This window comes from Primulina tabacum, chromosome 2 (genome assembly GCF_025594145.1).
Source record: "Primulina tabacum isolate GXHZ01 chromosome 2, ASM2559414v2, whole genome shotgun sequence".
Lineage (NCBI taxonomy): Eukaryota > Viridiplantae > Streptophyta > Magnoliopsida > Lamiales > Gesneriaceae > Primulina > Primulina tabacum.
In genome coordinates, this window is record NC_134551.1 from 9,714,901 (window position 1) to 9,725,074 (window position 10,174).

Below are 10,174 nucleotides of genomic sequence, written 5' to 3' on the forward strand. Positions count from 1 at the left end.
GAAAGTCAGTGGACTATGTAACCATTTCTTCGAACAAGACTAGCTTAATTCGAAGAAACTTTGTTCAAAATCACAGCAATGCAGAAAAAGGAATAACAATATGGAAATTCTTTCGAATTCATTGAAGGATCTCTCGCCCGGATTACAGACACTAGATGCGTAGAGCAACGCAAATCTTAGTCTGCATCTGCAGATCCACCTGTTCCAGGCTCTGATAATTCAAATCTGAAATCACCATGGGCTAAAAGTTGTATAGACAGTGAATCAGTTCCGTACAATGCGCTTGTATGTTCGTCGATTCTCCAACGAAAATGCCTGAGCTTGGCTTTCAAGAATACAGAGGTATTTTGATTTTTACAACACTCTTAATCCACAACGTCCATTGATTTCTTTGTTTCACCTGATGGAGCCACGAAAATATTTTAATCTTTACATATTTCTCCCAGGCATGCATTAAGCAAACCATCTATTTGTTAATATTAAACTTCTCAAATATCTTTCTTCAGCGAGTTCGTTATATTTTGCCAGAATCCACACCACAAGAATTCTCAATCAAGCAGAGAGCTTTGGTCAAACTTCTGATGATTTTAGTAACTAAACAAGAAAAACTGATGAATTATATATGCATCTGCAAATTTAACAGAACGCGTTTTTATTAACTTGGAAATTCGGAAAACACTAAATAAACACGAAGAGCGATCAATTAACAGCAAATTCAGCCATCTCGATAGTTCTTCATTCATGGAACTGTCACCGCTTCGGTAATTGGAATTTCATTATTCACTCGACTATCAAACTGTTGTATCTAGATGTGTAGTTGATTTTTCGAGCTGTGATTCATCATCCTCCAACGGAGGGCACCATCTTCCGCTTCCTTGGACAAGATTTTTAATGGAGGCTATATGTTCTTTATCCTTCAGCAAGGATTCTAACGTAACGTGAACTCCTGAAAAAATGAAACATCTTGATAATGATGAGAGCTGCTTTCAGTGTGAAAAAACAGGGAGAGTCTCAGGAGAGAGAGAGCGAGAGAATGAAATATACGGTATCGCCAGTAGTGTTTTGGGTTTGTCGCGTCGTTTATTGTTTCCTCTACGGCTGGCCGTGTCATGTATTCTTCTTTCAATGCTAGCAAATCCTGCAAAAGTTTGAAACTAATGTTTGTCTGCGAAGAATCAAAGAATGCCAAATGGGCTCCAGTTATATATTTCGAGCATTTCGGATATTTCGAGCTTTAGAACCTTGATTCTCGAACCTTTCTATCCGAACAGTAATTCGCATAGCTTGCAAAAAAGTTCGAAGATTTCAAGCTGAACTCGAGCCGAAAAGTTAAAAAATTTTGAGTTTCGAATCGAGTTTATCTAACTTAAATTTTTACTAATATTCGATTCGGTTCGATTCGTTTACACCCTTCGTAAGCATGCAATTAAACTCATTTTAAGTTGGACACGTTTTGATCACTATTTTGTTTTAGGCAGCAAACAATAATCGGTTAAGTGATGCTTTGTAAGAAAATATCGATTTTTAGGACATGTACCCAGTGAATCCAGTCTTCACAAGGTAATGTGTCAGCATGCTTCGCAGATGTGTCGTCTGTTTCGAAATATAATATTTAGAAATGCATACCTAAAATATATTGATTGATATACCTGAAGTGGGAAAATTGACCACATTGATGGCGCTTCGACATGCTGCCTCAATATGAAATGCGCGACATCAGGAGTGCATTCATCGGGTGGTACCGTGTCGGTGCCTATAAAGGTCTTGAAAAATCTGAGTCGCCTTTCTTGATCTTCTTCCCACCATGCACGGAGGGTGGAACAGTCGTGACACGATGGGGCGCACACCTGATACAGAGTTCAAAACTTACTAATCGGGACAATGAAAGATATCAACACAAATTTGTATGGTTTTAGGTATAATATTTTACTGCCTATTTTATCCTTGCAAAGATAGAAACTTGCACTAGTGCATATGAGAGAACATAATAAATGTGAAGAAGTGACCATTTCTGCTTCCAAACTTGGCCTAAAACGTTTTAAAAATACAAACTAGGGCAACCAAGACCAAATGCACCGTAGATAACGAATCAAACACCTCAACTGTCAATAATGCCTAACTTGACATGCCCGAGCTGTCCTGGGATATATGCACCGTAAATCACGAATCAAACATCTGTCAACTGTCAATAATGCCTACCTTGACATGCCCGAGCTGTCCTGGAGATAAATCCGTCCTCCCAAGGGCAGATTCTCATCCATTGATTGAGGAAATCAGGAATAAGCTATAGGAATAACTAAACACACAAATCTAAACAGGTATGCTCACAGGTCGCGGAAAACAAATGGTATCCCTCCCTATTAAATGTTGCTACAAATGTTCAAGATTTAATTTCAATTTAATTTTTTGCTCATAAGAGAAACTCGTGGCTCTGCTATCGGCTGCAACAAGATTCTTCTCATTAGATTTGAGTGTAAATACAACACATGGCATTCACGCCAGACAATTTGTTATTGAGAACAAAGAAAAGTGCTTTAAAAAGGGATGTTTACTGAAATCTAGTTGCTGACCACACGCTATGGTAATTTTTATAACATAACGTAAATATTCAGAAAAGACTGAAACTCAAAGAGGAATTTGCTAAAATATATCTTGGAATGTGTGCAAAGAAAAAAAAATATTGAAGACAATTACCGTCATATAACCGTAGTGAGAAGGAATACCAAACTCGAGACCAGGCTCATTAGGCATACGTTGAATGCGTAATCCGATTAAACCGAGTTCTTGCATCACCTGCATCAAAGTTGTCCAAACACAACTTTTCAATTCAGAATTCAATTAATCATAACTTACGACAAGAAAAAGGTGTCCGATTTATAGTATGAATTTCTTTGAAGCTGATATAAAATTGACCGGATGAACACAAGAAGGAATCATCCCAAGGTCTTCTCCACAAGCCAGCATATCTGATGAGCTCAAGAGAACTGGCAACGTCTTCAGAGCATTCTGACGCCAGAGAGTTTCTTGACGATGGAAATAATAATCGTAATATAGTCTTCTCAGTACATTTTTGCTGCGTCATTAGATAACCGTAAGGCTTAAGATATGCTAAAATGTGAAGCAAAAGCCCAAATAAGACGAAAGATTGAAGATGAAAAATGGTTATTCATACCACATCACCACTAGGGATATAAACGAACCAAACCGTTCGCGAGCTATTCGGAGCTCGGCTCGATAAAAAGCTTGTTTGAGTTCGTTTGTTAATCATATCAAGTCAAGCTCAAGCTCGATTTCGAGCTCGATAATTTAATCAAACAAAGCTCAAGCATAAGGATATTTGGCTCGTGAGCTTGCAAACATGTTATTTATCGCGAGCTCGAGCTCAATTTGTTTAGGTGGCTCGTAAGCTCGAGCTTGGCTCATTTGTTAAGTTGACAAATAAAAATATTAGTGCTGGTAAAATTTACACTTCTATTTGTGATTTAAAATTAATTCATAGATATATTTAGTCTTTACCAAGCTCGAACTCGAGCTCAATTGTATGTTTTAAGAGCTCGAAAACGAGTCAAACTCAAGTCAGGCTTGTTAAACATGATAAATGAGCTATTAATGAATCAAGCTGGGTTCATGATAAACGAGCTTTTAACGAGGCGAACTCCTGCTTTTCACGAGCTTAGTAATTTCAAGACAATTTGAACTCGAGCCGGATGATAAAAGCTCGAATCGAGCTCGAGCTTCTATCAATTTTAAACGAACCAAACTCAAGCCTGATACTGTTTAGTTTGGTTTGGATTGTTTGCATCCCTAATCACCCCTGTACGTTATTCAGTTTCACAACAAAAAGGAGTTCACGTTTTACTGGAATAATATGATATAGAAGGTACCTGTGCTCATCTAAATCATTGAAGCTAGATGTGTCCTCAAGGTTGAAGCGTGGGTAAAAAATTTTTGAATCTTCTGGATCTCTAATGAGGACAATATTCTATCTCAAGGAAAAATAAACATGAATTAGAACAAAAATGTTCTTGAGTGCGACATATACGATAGTAATCTTAACTTTCTGAATATCATGTAAAAGGAAATTCGGAGTATCTGAGATGAGAAGTAAACAAAGTCTTGCATGTCTTGGAACTAATTATTTATTTTGTGTCATCACCGTGGATTACAAAAAACTAAATAATTTTCTTTTTATTTTTCTCGGTTACACTTGCCTGCAAAAGATCAAAGAGGTTTCGTCGCAGTTTTTCCTCACTTTCCAACATGGAGATTTCTACGCAGGACAGCGGCTTAGATGCAACTTTCTTCTCAGTATTGCATTCTTCTTTGAACTAAAATGATCACAGATATGAAACTTTAATAAGTTGACAGACCAAAAACACCCAGATTTCCTCTTTTTTCTCTTGTTTTGATTACTAGTTTGATCCTGCTAACGTAATACAAAAAAAAATTAATACTTCCAGCCACAAGAAAAAAGCATTTCCATATGATGCTGAAATTTCTCTATCAAGAGCAAAGATGAACTTTTTAATTCGCACATCACTAAAATAGTTAAAGATCATGGCTAAATTCACCAATCTCCATAACTTCAACTTTTTGGCAGACAAAAAAGTTTTATAGAACCAAAGTTGAAAATCAAAATATTGATATTTTTACAAGAAACAGCTTGGTCGGCGAATCAAAACTAGATATACACTATATATGCCCATACATGGAACATCAAAATTAATTTTTCATATTGGACATCTAACCACAAAGAAAAGCAGTGTGGCAAAAAGATAAATAAATAAATATATATATATTTCCTTAGCTAAGTAATGATGGCATTTCCTATACGAATGCCACATATACTAGTTTGACTTAATAAGCATAGCTATAATATTGTTTATTTATCCGAAAACAGTAACATAACATCAGAAATTAACAAATAACATATATTTCTTTCCCAATATTTATTACCTCATAATGGTCTTTTTGATATTCATTTAGAAAGTTGGAAGCAATCACAGCCCAGGAAGCTCCAAACTTCTCCTGAAATATTTAGTGCCAAATACATATAAGCTTAAATGAGAAGCCCATAATAAGAGAGAGTAGATAATTTGGAATATGTAAATATTAAGAAATAAGGATATTGTGCTATCTTTGTGTTATTTTCTTTTCTAATATTAGGAATAGATAATCTTGTATAAAACAACTTTTTTGTATCTCAATTATTCATTCAAGAAAATAATAAAAATCACAGTAGAGTTTCATTTGCCTCTATGTCATGTACTTTCTTGAGTCTGCACACACTGAGGCAAGGAAACCCAAAAAGGAAGAAATGGTAATGACAAACTCGCACCTGTAACAGTTTTTGCCTAACATATGGTTGGCTTAAACGATTGAAGTCCCATATCCCTTCCTGCTCAAGTTCTTCCTGAGAAAAGGTAGCAAATCACAAATGGTGCATACGAACACAAGAGCTTGAACAAGAAAATTCAGACTTCGCTTAAAAAGCAATTTATTGCATAGTGTTTTCTAAGCATTTTTTTCCTTCGAAAAAAAGTGGGAAAATATTTATACTTGGAAATAATAAGCAAAACTATGAATTTAAATTTTTAAACAGGAGTCAAATAAACAACATTTACTAAATTCTTGATTTAATCTGATTAAAATATTTTTAAAAAATAAATTCAACTGATTGTTTTTTTTAAAAGCACCTCCGTCCAAACACACATTTAAGTAAAGTCCTCGTTAAACCTGAAACAAGAACAAAGGAAACAAGGGACCTACCTGGCTTAAAGCGATAGATGGTCGGAACTTTCCACAGAGGCCAGTTATTGCATGATCCGGAAGCTCCCAAATTCTAAAGAATCCTAATATATGGTCAATCCTGTATGCTGTAAAGTACTTCGCCATCTGTGAAAACACGACATAGCTTGCTACTTGAAAATGATATGACATCTATGAAGGACATTGCAACTTTACATAGAGAAACCAAAGAAAAGAGGCAAAGTAACAAAATAGTTTCATCAGGAACCTGAGTTAAACGACCCCGCCACCATGCATAATTGTCCTTAGACATTTCTTCCCAGTTATACGTAGGGAAACCCCAGTTCTGCCCGTTTTTATCAAAATAGTCGGGAGGCGCCCCTGTCGAGGTGTTCATACTAAAAAGATTTGGATACACCCAGGTATCCACACTATTCCGGTCAACTCCTATAGGGAGATCTCCTTTTAATACAACTCCTTTCTTTCTCGCATACTCGGAAGATTCAGACAACTGCTCTTTAGTGAAAATAAACGTGATTAAAGCGTGTTTCAAGTTTTACCAAGAAATATCGATCAAAGGGAAACTGTCACAAGGTAAAATTCATAACTTACCTGCTTATGTAAATGAAACTGGATATAGTAGTGGAAAGAAATTATATCATAGCACCAGCTGTCTTTCTGAATAAGTTTCTCGAGCTGAAAAATACAGATGTGATTGATAATGAAGGATGTTAAAGCAAAGACAAGTTTCGAACTTGGGATGAAGTTTCCTAGCCCATTTTTATTAATAGCTCAGGAACGAGAGCGAGGGGAAAACAAATTCAATTATCAGTCACCTTATCCTTTGAAAAAAGAGAAAAACGACCCCACTGGCTATGATCTGATGTCTCAAAGAAGTCTCGTAGGAAACAGAAGGTTGCGTATGGTTTTAACCAATCCTGAGATAAAACAAATATGTTACCAGCGACATTAAAGAGGTCTTGAATTACAATACAGTAAACACAAAAAGTCAGTCAAATTCCAAGACAATGTGACCTGATTTTCAGAAAAAAAGTTCTGGTATGCAGTTGAACTAAATGTGATTTCTCTCTCCTGAGAATATATTTTCTTGGCAATAGAAAGCTTTGCAGCCATTGTAGCCTCATAGTCCACATGCTGCCAAAAAGAAAAACCACAAGTAGGTTATCCATCGAAGAATTAGAAAAATATATATTTTAAACAGTGATTGACATTGCTCTGTGCAGAGAGATGTGAAACAATACAATGCATTTTCAGCACATCAAGCGGAGTTTTCAACAAGAAAGAGAGCAGAAAAACATTTCATTGATTAAAAAGTAATTACCTTTCCGTCAAGCTGTTCTCCGGCCAGCTGAATCTCATGCTGAAAAGAGAGACAGACAGTGTAAGAATAAGGACCTTAAAACATGTCTTTTACACCACCATCAAGTGAAGAAAACCACACCTTGACATCCACAGAAATATTTTCGGTCAGAGCCTGGACTCTCAGATACAAAGGATGCAAAGCAAATACTGATAGAGAGCTGCATGTCACATGAAAGTGAACTAATTATCAACAGGTAAGCCTATAGCCATTCTTTTTCCATGAATGTACTTAAAATCATGTCTATATAATCCATTTAAAAATTGAGGGCATTCTTTAGCAAATTTTCTTATTTATCAGTAGAAACAAGATTTGAAATAATTATGTTAATCCACTTGAATATTGTTATTCATTTACCTGTAAGGATATGAATCCCACCACATTCCATGTACAGACGTATCATTGATGGGTAACAGCTGAACCAAGTGAAAACCTGATTCAACCGCCCAGTCTACTAGTAATTTCAAATCGAGAAACTCTCCAACTCCCAAATCAGCCTCAGATCTGACAGAAAACATAGGGATGGCAACACCAGCACCTCTCCAAGGCACTTCCTGACAACAAAAACCGGCATCTTAATATCGAGAAAGAGAGAAACAATTGAATAAATAGAGAATTATTATCTTAAATGTCTTACTCGCATAAAGCCATCTGATAAAACAATGTACTTTGGTGGACTAGTTGAGAAGTCGACAAAGAGCTCCCTATTCGAGCCAACTTCTAAACCAAAGTTTCTAGCTTTGCTATATTTACAATATTTGTAAGTAAACAATCGTTAAGGAAAGATACATCTATTTAATCTAATATTTGCACAGCATGTGAGTCATAATGCCAACAGAAAGGCACCTAAACCTAAAGGATATAGTACAGGAAAGTCATCCTTATGCACTAGTGACTCAGCTTGCCAAACTGATTCACCGGCATAATTGAGTTTAAGTCCATCTTGAATCTTCCATTTCCCCAGCTTTAACGAACTACCAATCACATAAATCTGCAAAAAATAATTAAAGAAACATTAGTGAGTCAAACTTAAAAGAAAAACAAATTCCTTCTGATGAATTGCTGAGCCTGCTGGCATAAGAGATCATACCTCTGTGTCTTTCTCAATTTTCGGGCAGCAAATTCTGAATTGCACAATGACCATATCTGTTAATCACATTCATTTGCAAATAAGCCTCCAGGTGTCAGCGTGATGGTGTTTAAAAACAGTTATATTTGATCCTTAGCAGGAGAATCACCTTCCCGAGTTGATAGGTTCTCAATTTCCCCATGGGGTCTCTCAACTTCTGGATTCCAACCTCTACGAAAAATGACATCTTTAAATGCACTTTTCAAAGGGATGTCATCAGAACCAGTCTGCTCTTATCGCCCAACAAAAATACCAGCTTCAGATTAAGAATCAGAAAAATGTGCAGCCAATAACAAATCAGATATTCAGCGATTCAATGTCACCACAGCTCATTGGATCAAAATGAGCAGAGAAATCAAAAGAATCCTATCTGGACGAGCACTCAGTTTGAAGAAAATGGAATTATGTGTAGTAAGAGAGTGAAACATAACATAATTAGCCAAAATAGATCAAGCAGGTATGCATGCACAAGAAACACAGGCGAGCAAAAGTATAAAATCCTGTTACATGTTCATGTTGCGAAAGGAAAAGACCAACAAAAGCAAAAAAAAAAAAAAAAAAAAAAAAAAACACCTGCCAAAGATCATGAAGCTCTACCAACTCCCCATTCTGAATATCATTCGGCAAGAGCAGTTTTCTTTTCTTTCCAGCCTCCCATCTCAAAACGTTCCTCTCATCATCCACCACGTAATAGCTGTACTCACATGCAAACCTGGTCGAAACAGAAAGATAGCCAGACCATATAAGCTCATCCCCTTGGTGAGAAGGGCTTAACAAAAGACCTTTCTTCACGCTCCACGAGCCAAGTTCAGGTTCAGAACCACAAACCAGAAGATGCTGGCCCCAGTGAGTATAATAGGGTATTTGAAACCTCAGAGTCACCGAATTCGATTTCTTGCTCCCATGAAACAACCCCGGGTTCACCATTTTTTACCAAGCGTTGAACCGAGAAAGAGTTGGGATTATTCACACTCTGGTAAAGTACATTGGCAATAATAAGATTCAATATCAAATGACATCTTCAATAGAATCACGACATAAAGTTAAAAGAAAACCCATCTTTTGCCACCCTAAAGCCATTCTACTGCAGTCGTACATGGCTATCTTTCGCACCAGCAAACATGCATATTCTTCAACGAAAGAAAGGAAAAATAAATAAATACTACCACTAACCACTAAAATCTTGGAATCTCCAACAAAGGAATAAATAAAAGAAAGAACGTAAATCGGATTAAAAAGGCTCAGAGATTCGCATTTCTCAGAACCTAAAAAGTCGAACTTTAAGCAAGAAGAACTCGAGATAAAATGTGGTAAGGGGAACCCACAAAAATCAACCAAAACAACAAAAAAAATTTCACAATTGCTAACATCAAATAGCAATAAAAACGTACTCAAACACTAATTACATCGAAGTACATAAAAAACAAAACTACAACTAAGGGACAGTTCCAACAAGTTTAATTAGCCTAAACAATATTCAAGACTGTACCTTTCATCGCAAAACTCCAATCCAATCAAATTGCTTAAGAAATCACAAAATGGGTCTTTCTATTTCTTACTTTATAGTAAAAGTGGGTTATAAATGATCCCTTAAATGAATCACGACACAGAGAAAAAAGTGGGAGATATTTTGGCTCGTGAAGCAATTGAATGCGATGCTCATCCGCCTACGTACGCTTGCGAGTATACGGTGAAATCTCTCTCAATCGCACATTCTACTATTTTATATTAAATTAATGAAAAAGAGAAAATTATATCTTTTTTATTTTATTTCAAGAAATGCACGTGTTGTACAAAGGTCTAATGTATGGTGGAATCATTTTAATATTTTATGCTTCAAATTATGTGTTTTTAATTATATATCAATATATATTGTAATAAATATTTAAATAAAATTAATATATTTGTAAAGAATA

At 36.0% G+C, this 10,174-nt stretch overlaps 1 protein-coding gene across 1 annotated transcript; it reads right to left on the reverse strand.

Moving 5' to 3' along the window:
* Nucleotides 1-597: 597 nt before the first annotated feature.
* On the reverse strand, nucleotides 598-9,950 carry LOC142530014 (4-alpha-glucanotransferase DPE2-like). Its single transcript, XM_075635770.1, has 23 exons — nucleotides 9,748-9,950; nucleotides 8,832-9,231; nucleotides 8,368-8,485; nucleotides 8,220-8,275; nucleotides 7,993-8,120; nucleotides 7,767-7,893; nucleotides 7,487-7,683; nucleotides 7,211-7,289; nucleotides 7,091-7,129; nucleotides 6,784-6,903; nucleotides 6,585-6,686; nucleotides 6,361-6,444; nucleotides 6,017-6,259; nucleotides 5,770-5,895; nucleotides 5,339-5,413; nucleotides 4,957-5,028; nucleotides 4,212-4,328; nucleotides 3,885-3,982; nucleotides 2,914-3,073; nucleotides 2,695-2,793; nucleotides 1,650-1,847; nucleotides 1,045-1,138; nucleotides 598-946 (listed from the first exon to the last, which is right to left on the reverse strand). Exons 2-23 carry the CDS (start codon nucleotides 9,183-9,185, stop codon nucleotides 792-794), a joined length of 2,841 nt encoding a protein of 946 aa, XP_075491885.1. The 5' UTR covers nucleotides 9,186-9,231; nucleotides 9,748-9,950; the 3' UTR covers nucleotides 598-791.
* Nucleotides 9,951-10,174: the final 224 nt, after the last annotated feature.

Bases quoted from the DNA above. Each gene is read 5' to 3' on its own strand.
- LOC142530014 (XM_075635770.1), bottom strand. From the start codon at position 9,185: ATGGTGAACCCGGGGTTGTTTCATGGGAGCAAGAAATCGAATTCGGTG. The intron at 7,130-7,210 runs GTGTGGTTTTCT...CTCTCTTTTCAG, and splicing joins ATATTTCTGTGGATGTCAAG to CATGAGATTCAGCTGGCCGG. The intron at 5,414-5,769 runs GTAGGTCCCTTG...ACCTTTTCTCAG, and splicing joins CATCTATCGCTTTAAGCCAG to GAAGAACTTGAGCAGGAAGG.